This window comes from Castor canadensis, chromosome 3 (genome assembly GCF_047511655.1).
Source record: "Castor canadensis chromosome 3, mCasCan1.hap1v2, whole genome shotgun sequence".
Taxonomy (NCBI): domain Eukaryota; kingdom Metazoa; phylum Chordata; class Mammalia; order Rodentia; family Castoridae; genus Castor; species Castor canadensis.
Genome location: NC_133388.1, coordinates 86648418 through 86662967, shown reverse-complemented (window position 1 = coordinate 86662967; position 14550 = coordinate 86648418). Strand labels below are relative to the sequence as shown.

The following is a 14550-nucleotide window of genomic DNA, read 5'->3' as shown; positions in this document are numbered from 1 at the left end:
TCATCAGCTGTGTTTAAATTGCTGCGGGATGTGCTGTTTCCCTGACCTTAATTTTGTGAAAATGTGCCTCCTAAAAAGCAAATGGTGGCTCACACCTGTAATCCTAGCTATTCAGGAGGCAGAGATCAAGAGGATCAGGATTCGAAGCCAGCCAGGGCAAACACTTTGTGAGACCCGACCTTGAAAAAAACCCATCACAAAAAAGGTGGAGTAGCTCAAGGTGTAGGCCCTAAGTTCAAACTCCAGTGCCAGGGGGTAGTGGGTAAACAGTGTCCCAAAACCAAAGTAAAAGTTAATGTGTTTATTTTAAGCAATAAAGTGAAAATGTTTAGATATGTTGAAAAGTGGCTACATCTTTAGTGGAAATTGGATGGCATTTTGGAAAAAAATGAATCAAGCACCTGCAATATAGTACTGAAGTCTATGTATCCTGCACATTTGTTGTTTTTCCTCAATAGTGTTCTCTTGAGAACCATATACCTTCAGATTCTCAAGGTCTCCTATAGAGGCATGTGTCACCACACCCACTTGGAAAGTAGTATCTTTATCCCAGAGAACAAATCCCTGGGCAGAATTTGTAGGACCCAAGTAAAACAACTAGTGACCACAGGAAAGCCTATGGCCAAAGAGTACATTTAGGAATGAAAAAGCAGCAGCAATTAAGAAACCCAGCAAAAAACAGGAAACAAAACAAAACCCGGCAATGATAACAAACCTCAGTATGACTGGCTACCCTCATGCTAAATCTTTGCTTTTGAGGGGCACCCTCTCTCGGAACCCCCCTCCTCCAACTCTGGGAGCTCTACTCTCTCACTTTATATTTCTCTATTTCAAAAAATTCTCCTGCTTTATTCACACACACACAAAATCTTTGCTTTTGAAATCTATTTCTAGTCGTGTAAGTAATTTTTTCAGCATTTCTCTACAACCTCAGTATATAGATTTAATATGAGAACAAGAAATAAAGGCTACAAAAGCTTTGTAAGACAAGGGCTGGCTAAGACTAAGGCTATACCTTAATTAAAGAATCAGTATTCTGAGAAAAAAAAAAGAATCAGTATGCTGAATATACATTTTAAAATATTTTTGTATTTTCCCAAATTGATCTCCTTTTGAAAAAAATCAACTAAGGGCAATAAGGATTTTTGTACATGCAGTCATGATAGAGAAGAGAATCCACGTAACTTCTGACTATGGGGGGGTGGATACAGACTTCCAACACCTTAGAAAGGTCTGAAGAAAGTGGTAGAGGTACAAAAAGTTAAAAGGTAAAGTCAGAGAAGATTTCAGAATTGGGATTTTTCTTATAGCAAAAGAGACTGCTGCAATATAAGCCAAAGATTTAAATAAAATATACTGAAAAAAATCATTCTTTCAGTTAGTGATTCATAAACTAAATTATTGTTCAATAAAACCACCTGGAGATTATTTTAAATGTAGAGCTCCAGGACTCTCATTCCTTAAGATTCTTGGAGTAGGGCCAAGGTATCCGTATTTTTGCACATAACACAAAAAAAACCACGTCAGTGATTAGCAAAGTATGGTACTAGGAGTTTTACTTTAATAAAAATCTTGCTATTAAAGAGTAAAGCAAAAAAAAAAAAAAACAGTCAAGCAGGATTGGGGGACATATATAAAAAAAGAACAAACTAAAAAAGTATCTATTTATTGGCTATGGCAGACTGACATTCTGCACACCTGAAACAATGACTTCTGAGTGCACACCAGTTATTAATGTTGATTCAAACAACACTACTGTAGCTCCAAATTACCACTTCATTTAGGAACTTCACTAAATTTTGTACTACATTTTTTTCCATCTGCTGCTGGGAAACCCAGAGTCTCTCAGATATTATTGCACTCACTGAGCTACATCGCTAGCCCTGTACCACATCTTACATTTTTTTTTTTTTTTGTGGGGGGGAAGTTTGAACTCAGGACATTGTGCTTGCTATGCAGGCACACTACCACTTGAGCTGTACCCCCAGCTCTCATATATTTTTAATTTTTTGAAATGGGATATTTTGCTAAATTGCTCAACTTGCTTTAAATTTGCAATCCTCCCACCTCAGCCCCCTGGATATCCTGACTACAGAGGTGCATCACTGTGCCTAGCTATACCATATCTTTAATTAGATTCATATCCCAGCCAAGATCACAGGTAGGAAAGTTTATGGCATAAAATTACACTGAAGAACACTTAAGGCAATTGTTACCTGTACTCTAAAACTTACAACATTTATTTTTCACTTCTCTTCTTTAACCTCTGAGTATTTTTTCCTCCATCAATACCCATAGATACAGTACTGCTGATGACATAAAACACTGAAGAGACCGGCTCCCTTTACTCTAAATCTTTGCTTTTGAAATCTATTTCTATTTCAGGATCTATTCCTCATTTTCATTTCAAATTACATTTAGAACTGAGGAGGCCTTTGTTTGTAAAGAGAGGCCCTGGGCTGGTGAAATAGCTCAACTGGTAGAACTGCCTACCAAGCACAAGGCCCTGAGTTCAATCCCTAGTACCACCAAAAAGAAAAAAGTGATCTTTATCAAATCATGGTACTGTTTCAAGGCCACTACAGTGGTTTTTGCTTGTAATCCCAGCTACTCAGGAGACAGAGATTGGGAGGACTGCATTTTGAGGCCAGCTTAGACAAAAAGTTATCTAGCCCCATCTCGACAACTAAGTCAGATGTGGTGGTTCCCGTATGTAATTTCAACTAGGCCAAAGGCATAAGTAGGAATATCACCTTCGAGGCTGGCCCCAAGCAAAAACTTGACACCCTATCCAAAAAATACTAAAGCCAAAGGGCTGGGGGTATGTCTCAAGTGGTAGAGCACCTGCCTAGCAAGCTGGAGGCCCCGAGTTCAAACCACAGTACCAAAGAATTTTCAATACTTTTCTCATTGCCTATAAAATGAAAAAGTTCATACTTACTGGTTTGGCATTTAAAGCCCAGTGTATTATTATCTCTGCAGTAATTTCTCTACTCTCAAATATAAGATAACTTTAGTCTGGTTATGTTAGTTTACCTCTCCTTTAAAAATATTGTACCTACTCCTATTTGTATTCTTTTGTTCCACAATGTGCTAACTCCTCATATATTCTAGTATATATATAAGGAATTCAATTTGAGCAAATATACTGACAATTTATCTGTATTACAGTTTTCTCCTTCCTCTTAAGTTTTATGATCAGGAAAATAAATAAATAAAGAATACCAAGAGTAAAATGGACCAACTCAGAGTCTACTATTTTCATATTTGAAGCAAAAAGAGGTTCCAGAAGGACCTTAGTAATTAAAGTGCTGGCAGTGTTAATTTATTAAAAAATTTCCCTCAGGTGTAATCCAATCTACTTGGGAGACTCAGATCCAGAGGATTTCGGTTTGAGGCCAGTCTGGGCAAATAATTCTCAAGACTTCCCATCTCCAAAGTAATCAGAGCAAAATAAACCTTTATGTAATCATAAAGGTGTGGCTCAAGTGGTAGAGCATCTGCTTTGTAAGCACAAAGCCCTGAGTTCAAACCTGTTTCACACACATACACACAAGTTTCCAAAAATTTCTGTTTGGATCTTAAGACTATGATCAAGAAAAATAGGCACTGAAGACAGCTAGCTCATGCCTGTAATCCTAGTTACTCAGGAGGCAAAAATCAGGAAGTTCGAAGCCAGCCTTGAGCAAATAGTTCATGAGACCCTATCTTGAAAAAAACTATCACAAAAAAGGGCTGGCAGAGTGGCTCAAGGTGTAGGCCCTGAATTCAAACCCCAGTATCCACCCCTACCAAAAAATAATGATTACAACTATGCATTACCTGATTTAAAATAAAAAAACTTGTGCATGGGAGGAAAAGGTACAAAAACCAATATCCTTTTCATATTCTTTGGCAATATGTATCAAAGCCTTAAAAATACTGAGACTCAGCTGGGCGCCAGTGGCTCCTGCCTGTAATCATAGCTACCCCAGGAGGCAGAGATTAGGAGGATTGAGGTTCAAAGCCAGCTTGGACACATAGTTCAAGAGACCCTTTCTGGAAAAAACCTAACACAAAAAAAGGCTGTGGGAATGGTTCAAGTAGTACAGCGCCTGCCTAATAAGCATGGGGTCCTGAGTTCAAACCCCAGTGACACAAAAAATTACAAAAAAAAAAAATTAAGGTCAGGTGCCAGTGGCTAACACTTACAATCCTAGCTACTTGGGAAGCTGAGATATGGAGGATCAAGGTTCAAGGTGAGCCAGGACAAGAAGTTCTTGACCCCATCTCCAAAATAATCAGAGCAAAATGGACTGGAGGTGTGGCTCAAGAAGTAAAGTGGTTATTTTATAAGTGCAAAGGCAAAGCCAAGTTCAAAACCCCACTCTCGATGCCGGTGGTTCACACCAGTAATCCTAGCTACTCAGGAGAGAAAGATCAGGAGAATTGAGGTTCGAAGTCAGCCTAGGCAAACAGTTCATGAGACTGTCTTGAGAAAACCTTCATGAAAAAGGATTGGTGCAGTGGCTCAAGGTGTAGGCCCTGAGTTCAAACCCTAGTACCACCAAAAAAAAAAAAAAAAGACATTAGGACTTTAAGACTCAAAACATTCTCCATTCTTCCTAGCTTTCAGGAAATTTCCCACCATTAAATTATCTCTAAGAAAAAAAATTTAATTTTAATGCAGGAATTCTGTATTTAGAAGGGTTGAGAACTGAAAAAAAAAGAAGAGCTAGAAACTTACACATGAAGAGACCCCTATCTCCACTAATGACTATTAACTGTAAGGACTCAAAACACTTAATTTACACATTGGTTTAATACCTACTGTCCATGTCTTATATACATGTTCTTTTGAAAGTATACTGTCTTAGGTAGTTCCCAAAAGACAAAGGCTGTATTATAGAGTTTTACAAGTGATACTATTCAAAACTGCGTGCCTAGTATCTTGTTTTTTGGTGGTACTGGGGTTTGTACTCGGGGCTTGCCTAATATCTTTTATAATGCCAAAAAATCTTGTCTGAACCAATCCCATATACTAGATTAGACCTCCCTGTAATACATTCATGTAATACTCTGCAGCACTGTTTTTAATAGTACTTAGCGTAATTGTAAATTATTTATTTATGGCAGCACTGGGGTTTGAACTCATGGCCTCACGCTTGCTAGGCAGGCACTCTTACCACTTTAGCCACTCTGGCAGTTCTTTTTTGTGATGGGTTTTTTCGAGATAGGGTCTTGAGAACTACTTGCCCAGGCTGGCTTCAAATCCTGATCCTCCTGATCTCTGCCTCCTGAGTAGCTAGGATTACAGGTGTGAGCCACTCGCACCCAGCTGTAATTATATGTTGATTGTCCATCTCTGCATTAGACTGTAAGTTTCCTTAAGGGAGACTTTTCTTTTTCTCCTGGATATTCCTGGTGCCCAGCATGTGACTGGTATGCACCAGGCACTCAATAAAAAAAGTGTTGAACAAATTAATAAAACTGTAGCAGATGCCCAATTTGGGAGGATGACTGGATATACAACATATAATATATGCAATTAGTAAAGAGATGAAAGTTGTTGCTAAAGTCAGAGGTACAAAAAATGTTGAAGAGGCACAGATGAGAAGAAAAATCGTATCATCTTGTAAAACCCTGAGAAGTTAACACAACATATAGGTGAAAGTAGACTTTAAAAAAAGGACATAATTTCCCTGAAAAACAAATGTCAAATATGAAGGTCACAGAATTTCCCTGGGACTTTCATTGAGGCTTAGCATGAAAGGAGGCATAACTACCTCCCCCCACCAACTACGCAGGATTGACAAAACAGCGCAGTGGGGAGGGAGATACGTACTGGGTGAATGTCTGCTGAGCTCCAGCTCTGGTCTCTCCAGGCTGCTCTGAAAGTCAGGAGGCAGCAGGGAAGCCACTCCCTCAGGATGGATCATCTCGTCCTCTGACTCAGCTGAAGCTTCTGCAAAGTACAGATTGGGTCGGGGCAGGGAGGGAGTGAAGGGCTCAGCATGTGGGAATATGTAGAGGAGTGAAGGATGTCAGGCAAAAGTCACAGATACAGAGATACATACCATAAACAGCACTGTACATAAAGAAAAAGACCCAACATTAAGCTTTACCTCATCTAAACAGTAGCTTACTGTACTTATAACTCTTCTTGTTGAAAGGAATCATCTTCTAATAAGACAAATTAAATGTCCCTTTCCCTGATAAAGGTAAATAGTAACTCATTTGGGTCCATAAAATATCAAAGCAAATGAGTAGCAGTCTGAGCCTGACTTAATCCTGAAATTGCCTAGTTAAGACTTATTTACTTGGTGACAAGGATAAAGATGAAGAACTTTTTAGAAGTGATAATCTGGGCTCACCTTCAAGTTCTGCAGCTTCTCGAGCTTCACGTTCCAAACGCTGTCTAAGTAGTTCCTGCTGCTTTTCCAGATACTGCTTTATGAAACTGTTCTGGCTCATTTCCTCCCCAATCTGTGTAGAGGAAATGGGAAAAAAAAAGATACAGGAAAGCAAACCAGGAAAATGCACAGAAGAAAATTCCATGTAGCACAGGTATACTCCACATATCTGGATCACTGGATCTCTAAGAAAGATAATGGGACTGGCAGAATGGCTCAAGTGGAAAGAACGCCTGCCTAGCAAGCCTGAGGCCCTGCGTTCAAACTCCAGTGCTGCCAAAAAAGAAAGCAAAACTCTCAGAAGGCCCTTTTCTAAGTTACTCTTAAATATTTAAGATCAGAACAAATAGCCCTATGAATGGCAAAAATGGCAAAAAGGGGACTAGAGTAGTTTTTTAATTAAAATATTTAGTTCCTAACCGAAGACTGTGTTGGTGCACAAGTAACTTAAAAAGAAGTAAGAATTTCTGGAATTATGCCCCCCTTCCTTTTTTTGTGGTGCTGGGGAATCAAACCTAGGGCCTTGTACATTGCACTCCACCAATGAGCTACATCTTCAACCTGAATTATGCCTTTAATTAAATGTTTAGATAATCTAGAACATTAAAGATAATGTAGGAGCTGAAGGTGTGGGTTGAGTGGTAGAGCATTTGCCTGGCAAGCACAGGCCCTGAGGTTCAAGCCGTAGTACTATAAAAACACACAGTTAATATATTTCCTCTAAGTAGTATCAAAATTGAGAGGAAGAAGGTACTAGTTCTTTCAAAAGATCATGCTCCAACAATCCAGGGAACATTCTATCTAAAATTCAAGTATAGTATTTGTAAGTATGAAATCAAGAGACTCAGAAAAGGATAGCCATTCAGCACTTGTTATAAATTCTGTTTTCTCCAGTACCACCAACCAACCAAAACAACAAGCAAAACCACTCTATTTTCTTTGGGTGAAGAGAAATCCTTGGTAATAAAATTTAAAATCCTGGGACTTATCCCTTTTCCATTTTTTTCTCTAACACATTTTTCTACATTACTGGTCTGTTCTTCCATTTTCTTTTCATAATTTCTTCTTCCTAGAATCCTCCAGAAAACACACACACAAGGAAAAAAAGGGCTGGCAGTGTGGCTCAAGCAGTAGAGGCATCTGCCTAGCAAGTGAGACCCTGAGCTCAAACCAAAATACTGCCCTCCCCCCCAAAAATTGCATACCTCCTATGTTGTTAGTCATACTTCCTAAGCTTCAAAAATGTTTATTTTCACCTAAGAAGAAATGAGTCTTTCTGTATGTTTTTTTAATTTTTATTTTATTCATATGTGCATACAATGTTTGGGTCATTTCTCCCCCCTTCCCCCACCTCCTCCCTTACCTCCCTCCCTCCAGTCATTCTGTATTCAATGGATACTGAAGACATATGCTTGCAAGTATTAAAGAACAAGTATGTTTGCTGCAAAAATCCTATTAACAAAAGCCTAATAGTAAGGCTTCAGGGGCTGGAGGCATGGCTCAAATGGGAGAGTACCTGCCCCATAATTTCGAGTATCTCAGTACTAGCTGGGTGCCTGGGGCTCACACCTATACTCCTAGCTACTTCAGAGGCTTAGATCAGGAGGTTCAAGGTTCGAGACCAGCCTGCGTGAATAGCTGGAGAGACTCTATCTCCAAAATAACCATAGTGAAATGAATTGGAGGTGTGATTCAAGTGGTAGAGCACCTGCTTTGCAAGTACAAAAGCAGTCCAACCAAAAAACCCCAAAATACAATCCAGTACTGCTAAAAATAAATAAATAATAAATTAAGGTTTCAAAGTCTAAAATGCAATGAGCAAAAGGAATACAATTTTAAACTATTTTATGCTTGGTAAAGTACTTAAGTAAACCTCTGAATGCTGGCTACAATATACCTATAGCTTAATAAGGTAGTAACAAGGGAATAGGAAGGCTCTCGTTTACCACAGTATTCTGGGACTTCATCTAGTCCCGGAGCTGCACACCACTGCACTAACAAAGACCTGGGTTTTTCCTGTGTGTGTATGACATGTTATAATGAAGGGATTTTTTTTTTTTTTTTAATGCTGAAAGGAACATTAAGAGATTGTGTAGGCTGTAGGCATGGTTCAAGTGGTAGAGTGCCTGCTTAGCAAGTATGAGGCCCTGAGTTCAGACCCCAATACTACCAAAAAAAAAAAAAAAAGAACAATCTAATCAGGCACTGGTAGTTTATGCCTATAATCCTAGCTATTCAGGAGGCACAGATCAGGAGGATCAAGGTTCAAAGCCAGCTGGGGAAATAGTTCTTGAGACCCTATCTCGAAAAAACCTTCTCAAAAAAAGAGCTGGTGGAGTGGCTCAAGATGTAGGCCCTGAGTTCAAACCCAGTACTGGGTGTGGGGGGGAAGTAGTGTAAAAATTTTTGTTACCAGGCGCTGGTGGCTCACACCTATAATCCTAGCTACTTAGGAGAGAGAGATCAGGAGGATTGCAGCTCAAAGCCAGCCCAGACAAATAGTTCTTGAGACCTTATCTCGAAAATACCTAACATGAGAAAGGACTGGTGGAGTGCTCAAGTGGCCCTGAATTCAAGCCCCAGTGCTGCCAAAAAAAAGAGAGAAATTTTGTTATTAACTGTAGAAGGATATCTTCAAAAAAATCTTATCCAGAAACTTGATATGAAAAGTAGATAAAAGGAGTTCTAATTTAAGAATGGAGTATGAACCTACTTACTTCAAAAGAAAGTATCTTCCCTAGGAAGCCTCTAAAGCAGCTTTACTAAACTTCAGCAAAGCAGTTATAAAACTATGGATCCAGTCCAACCATCTTTCACACTGCAGATAATAGAAATGAGGAACCAAGGCCTCCACATGCTAAGCTTCTGATTCCAAGTAACAGTTATTACAGATATTTAAGATTTATTAGTTAAGTAGTTAGCACTAGAAATGATGGGTGATTTATAAAGGATTCAGTATCTTAGAAAATCTATGTCAAGAAAAGAGTTCTTCAAGAATTTCAGAATTATTTTCCTACGCTGCCTGTTGATGTCCTACTTCATATCTGTATTCAAAAACATCAACTACTTTTCCCAAATCAATAACAAATAAATGACTTCACATGATCCCCCTACTACTTAATTACATCCACATCTTTTGGCACACTCCATTTCAAGTATTAGAAATTCACTAATAGCTCCTCTGATTCTGTTTTACTACCCCAACCCTTTGTGTAAAACTGTGCCTAATTAGAATTAAACCATCCTACTATGAGAACATTTCCAATCAAAGGAACTCAGGAAAATAGTGACTAGGAATTAAGCATCAAATATACAACAACATGTCATTACATGTATCTGTATTTCCAAACAGCCCACTCCATCTAACAAACCTCCTTTCTTACCTGGGAATTTGGCTGGAATGCAGCATGGGGTGTTGAATGTTTCTGTAAATTTTCTAGCATTAGAGCCTGGTATAGAGAAGGGCAAAAATCAGAAACCGAGAGAGAGAGAGACAGAGAGAGAGAGAGAGAGAGAGAGAGAGAGAGAGAGAAAACAACAAAAAACAAATGTCCACCCCTCCCCATAACCTCTTCATTAGATGACTTCAATACACACTTCTTTTACTGAGTCTGCCCCCCAAAGCCCTTTACTAATACTGTTCTCATTCATCTTTAGAAAACCCTTAAAGGTAGCCATGGTTACCACTCCTAAATGGACAGATATAAAAACACCCATACACAGAGATCCAGTGACCTGGCTACATCATAAAATCAGTGATGTTAACAGAATCACTACTACAATCCCTATTATTTTCTGAAATTTTGACTAGAGTCCCTTCTAAATCTGGCTATACAGACAAAATCACTTCAAATACTCAAGTTTCCTATACATGAAACCAACATAGGCTGCTGCTTGATTGGGCCTGAATCAAGAACTACTTGAGAGAACCTGAATAATTTCCATGAGAGTGATACCTAGATTTATCAAATTTGTAAAAACTTGTAAGGGGAAAACGGCCACAGGCCACAGGCCCTGTAAACTGTGGTCTGACCTAATTCATACCCCCCCCAAAACTGTCAGCTTCTGAATAAGCAACGGTCTACCAACTCACCCCTTGAACCAACCTAGCCCTAATAGGTACTACCTGCCACGTACCCTAATGAACTCTAATTAAAACCAAGACATCCTCATCTTCCCTCAACTTACACCAAATCCATACATACCAATCCATTTACCTACCTCCTGACAAGTCTGCCCTCACCTAACTTGAACCGACTCACAATCCCCAACATAAACCAAACTGCCTCACCTCTCACCAATATCCACCTAATTCTTATCCACCCAAACTGCGTATGGATTCCCTATAAATGAGACACGGGTCTCTCACAAAATCCCTTCAATCAAGGTTTCTTTTCATCTCACCTCCTAATCTAATCAAGCAGACATTTTACCCTACCCCAATTGTATTCTTGCAGATACAGATACCAACCCTGTCCACCCCTCCGCCCAACTGTACCCCTGACTCGGACCCAGCCCAACTCGCCCCCCTCAGCCCAGCAACGCCTGTGGTTGTAGTGGGATTTAACTCCTTCTGCAGCGCATGCGCCGAAACCACAGACACAAACAAGGAGGGGGTGGGGGAAGGAGGAAGGAGCTTAAGACACTCCGGGCAGAGTAGCGCGCACCCTCCCATTTTGGGCTCGCGCTGCTGCCGTTAAGGCAGGAACCGGCGCTATCTCTATTCCAGCGCGAGCCACACCAACCCCCGTGCACGCGGACCCTAAAGCTCGCGCTGGCGGCCTGAGAGAGCTCGCGCCAAGCCCGGACACTGCGCCTGCGCCGCGGCGGAGACTCGTCTCTACCGGGTCCGCTCCCCTCCGACACCCTGGTAACGCCGACTCCTTACCCCTTTGAGCCGCTTGACCAGGGCACTCTTCTGCCCGCTCTTGGCTAGGCCTCGCTGCTCCAATGCGGCCTTCAGGTCGGTCACCCGCAGCGCCTGAAGAGGCTTCCCGTCCAGAGTCACCTCCTCCAGCTCCGCCATCTTGCGTGAGGTACTCGGGTCCGTCCCGACGGCTTCGGGCATCTTCGGTAATTTCCGCCAACGCCCTTCGAATGTACCGAGCTGACCCCGCCCACTGCCATAGTCTACCTCTCGATTACCACTCAGAACACCCCGGTTTCCTCCGGAATAGCTCGGGTGTCTCCGTCTCCACATCGGCACCAATCGTTTCTCTCCATCCGCCCTGCAGCTCCCCCTCCCTCCCTTCCTTTCAGGCTCGGTTGTCTTCGACTTGCCGAAGCTTTGGAATCGAATCTGTTCGGAAGCCCTCGAGTTTGGAATAGCTATAATCGGAGATTCTCGGCTATCTCCGGACCTGGGGCTGAGGCGCTAGGGTGCTTGGGTGTTTCCGGCTGGTCTGGGACCGGAAGTGCGTGGGCTGCCCGGCTGGCGCTGCTTAGGGTTTTCAGGAAACATGGAAGCGGTGGTGATAGTTGGAATTGAAGGACTCTTGTGATGATCTCTGGGTGCCCTCTGAGAGGAAAGGGGAGGTAAGAGGGGAAGTCCCTCCTTGGGTCGGATCAGACTCCGTGTTTGCGAGCTTAGTAAGGCAAGCCTCCCACTCCCTTAAAGGAACCCGTGCGGTTCCCCATCTTCCGAATCTCAAGGAATACACTGTAGGTCTTTGAAGGCATAGGAAAATGGGGCTCATGTCATCCAAAATGGACAAGAGGTACAGCATCGTGTCTTTGGACCCAGTCATTGAACTGACTTAGGACACTGAACTTGAGTTTGCCCTGGAAGCCATGTGGCAGAACCTTGGAAAAAGTTTCCCTTTCTCGGAATAAGAGAACAAAGTTACCTTAGAAGGAACTGCTTCCTGTGGGGCCACTTGGAAAATGGCAACCACTCTGAACTGTTTTGGTACTTGAACTGATGTAGTTTAGGGGGTTCTTTTCTTTGTAACTACAGATCTCTCAATTTGCAGAAGAAACACAAACAGTAATATACGTCATAGACAAATATTGTAAGCCTCCCCCTACCCCTCAACACAGTATTGAGGATGGAACCCAGGGCTTGCTAGGAAAACGCTTTACCGCTTGAGCCACGCCCCCAACTCAGCGTAAGAATTTAGTTGGTAGGGATTCAGTAAACTGAAAACTGTTCAAGCTAAATTGGCTGACCTTTCAGTTGCGTTCATGCTGCAAAATCAGTGGCAGGGCACCAGTAAGTTATCACATAAGACATTAAGGAAAGCTGTTCTTAGGCAAATTGTCAAGCATCAGTTAACATTTGTTAGACCGCTAAGTCAACAAACCAACTGGACTAAGTTCAGAGCCTGGAAAACGTGGCTTCTAGTTTTTCTGTGTTACCTTATTTGGGGTAAGGCCCTCACGATACTTTTTAATGTTTCTTGGTGCTTTACAGAAATATTAAAGGGGGTCATAGATAATATAAAATTCTTCGCAAATTTCAGAGGCATACACGTTGCAAAAAAAAAGGTTTCTTCATTATATACGATTTTTTTTTTTTTTATCCAACTTGGAGCATAAGAGTAGGAGGCAAAGAACAAGCAAGAAGTGTTTGTTTTCATTTGTTTTGCTTCGCTTGGTTTTGTCAGGGTTATTGCCCAGGCTAGCCTCAATTGGTTGTTTTTAGAACATGTATAAAAACAGTGGAGAGGGTGTTTGGTGGTACATGCCTGTAATCCCAGCTCTTGGGAGGCTGAGGCAGGAGGATATCAAGTTTGAGGCCAGCCTGTGCTTTGTAACAGACCCAATCACAACCAGAAAAAAAAAAAAGGTAGAGGGGGCAGTGGGTTGGGGAGGTAAATGTGTTTGAAAAAGAAAGCTAGCAATTAGGAAGTTGTTCTTGGGTAACTTCTCAGGTAATTAGATAATAATTAAATAAAGGATCTTGTTAGGCTGTACGTGGTGACCCAGGTAATAGATTCATTGTTGTTAGGAAGCATATTTTGTTTGCTCTATGTGGAGAATATATAAGTGTTTTTATGTTTCAGGATGCCACTGGAATCACCTTCCTCATCGCTGCCATTATCCTTTCCTTCTCCTTTACCCTCAGTGCCAGACAATATTGCCAACTCTTCCCCTCTCTCAATGTCTTACATCACATCCCAGGAGATGAAGTGCATTCTTCACTGGTTTGCCAGTTGGTCAGGTTACCAGCGTGAACGTTTTCTACAGGACCTGGTAGCTAAGGCAGTGCCAGGAAAATTACAGCCACTGCTGGATGGTCTGGAGCAGCTTAGCGTATCTGGGGCAAACCGGCCCCCTTGTATTTTTGAGTGCCAGCTACGTCTTTGGGATCAGTGGTTTCGAGGCTGGGCTGAGCAGGAGCGTAATGAATTCATCAGGCAGCTGGAGGTCAGTGAGCCAGACTTCGTGGCAAAGTTTTACCAGGCAGTGGCTGCCACAGCTGGAAAGGACTGATGGGCATTCAGATCAAAGAAGATAACAATAGCTGATGGAGTGAAGGCCATGACTCTACAATGAGCTAAAATGTGTCCCTTAAAAATTTGGGGGGTATTCCAATGAGGTGAACTTGCCCATGAGCATGAGCATGGCAGTTTCAACATTTACAGTGTATCAACTGGACTCCTGGTGTAAGTGTTATTTGTCTAAGCAAATACAGATGATGTCTGTCTCCTAGTTTGCTTCTTTCCAAGAGATGTCAAAACCTCAAGAATTTAATAAGTGCTTTTGCAAGTACAACCAAAAAGAACCTACTTGTTATAAACTCAAGACTGCTGCTGGCCCATGAGGAATATAAAGTAAAACTCTTCCTCCTTAGAAACAGGAAAGAAGAAAAAGTATTTTTATAGTTTCTAGTTTTAGCACCCTTACCAGACTCTAGCATAATTATGAGACATGCCAACTACTTGGTTTCCCAGTGGTGATTTAGTAAAATTATGGAAAATCAGGTGAGGAAGATAAGTACTCTACCTTTCATGCTGTTTGACTCCAAATAGCAATGAAAAATTAGTAAAAATATCAAATAGCTTTTTCTAAAGCATATGTGAGCTCCTTGGAGCTGGTAGCAGATGTTCCTATTCTGTTGCTATTCTACAATGGTATGAAAATAAGTGAAACTTTACAGGTTAAGCAGTTTATTTTTATATCAAAATAAAGAATGGATCTTCATAACATTTCACCT

At 41.2% G+C, this 14550-nt stretch overlaps 2 protein-coding genes across 7 annotated transcripts in view; one reads left to right on the top strand and one right to left on the bottom strand.

Moving 5' to 3' along the window:
* Acin1 (apoptotic chromatin condensation inducer 1) overlaps nt 1–11607 on the bottom strand; it is a 37537-nt gene extending 25930 nt beyond the window's left edge. For 4 of the 5 annotated variants that reach the window (XM_020162603.2, XM_074068383.1, XM_074068382.1 and 1 more), the window contains exons 1-4: nt 11281–11607; nt 9776–9841; nt 6354–6465; nt 5825–5944 (exon numbers count right to left, since the gene is read on the bottom strand). In XM_020162603.2, coding sequence (XP_020018192.2) covers nt 5825–5944; nt 6354–6465; nt 9776–9841; nt 11281–11592 — 610 coding nt within the window. In that variant the 5' untranslated portion in view covers nt 11593–11607. The remainder of the gene's footprint in view (nt 1–5824; nt 5945–6353; nt 6466–9775; nt 9842–11280) is intronic. The other variant, XM_074068385.1, reaches the window with a different exon arrangement.
* Nucleotides 11608–11663: 56 nt separating this feature from the next.
* Nucleotides 11664–14542, top strand: C3H14orf119 (chromosome 3 C14orf119 homolog). Of its 2 annotated transcripts, none has more exons than XM_020162605.2 (2): nt 11664–11927; nt 13397–14542. In XM_020162605.2, exons 1-2 carry the CDS (start codon nt 11893–11895, stop codon nt 13824–13826), a joined length of 465 nt encoding a protein of 154 aa, XP_020018194.1. In that variant the 5' UTR covers nt 11664–11892; the 3' UTR covers nt 13827–14542. The 2 variants fall into 2 exon arrangements, with proteins under 2 accessions (XP_020018194.1, XP_073924491.1); XM_074068390.1 differs by lacking the exon at nt 11664–11927 and adding an exon at nt 11959–12759.
* Nucleotides 14543–14550: the final 8 nt, after the last annotated feature.

What these genes read in the sequence shown, in the direction of transcription:
- C3H14orf119 (XM_020162605.2), top strand. Translation starts at nt 11,893, where the DNA reads ATGATCTCTGGGTGCCCTCTGAGAGGAAAGGGGAG. An exon ending in CCTCTGAGAGGAAAGGGGAG is followed by an intron (nt 11,928 to 13,396) that starts GTAAGAGGGGAA and finishes TTTATGTTTCAG; the next exon opens with GATGCCACTGGAATCACCTT.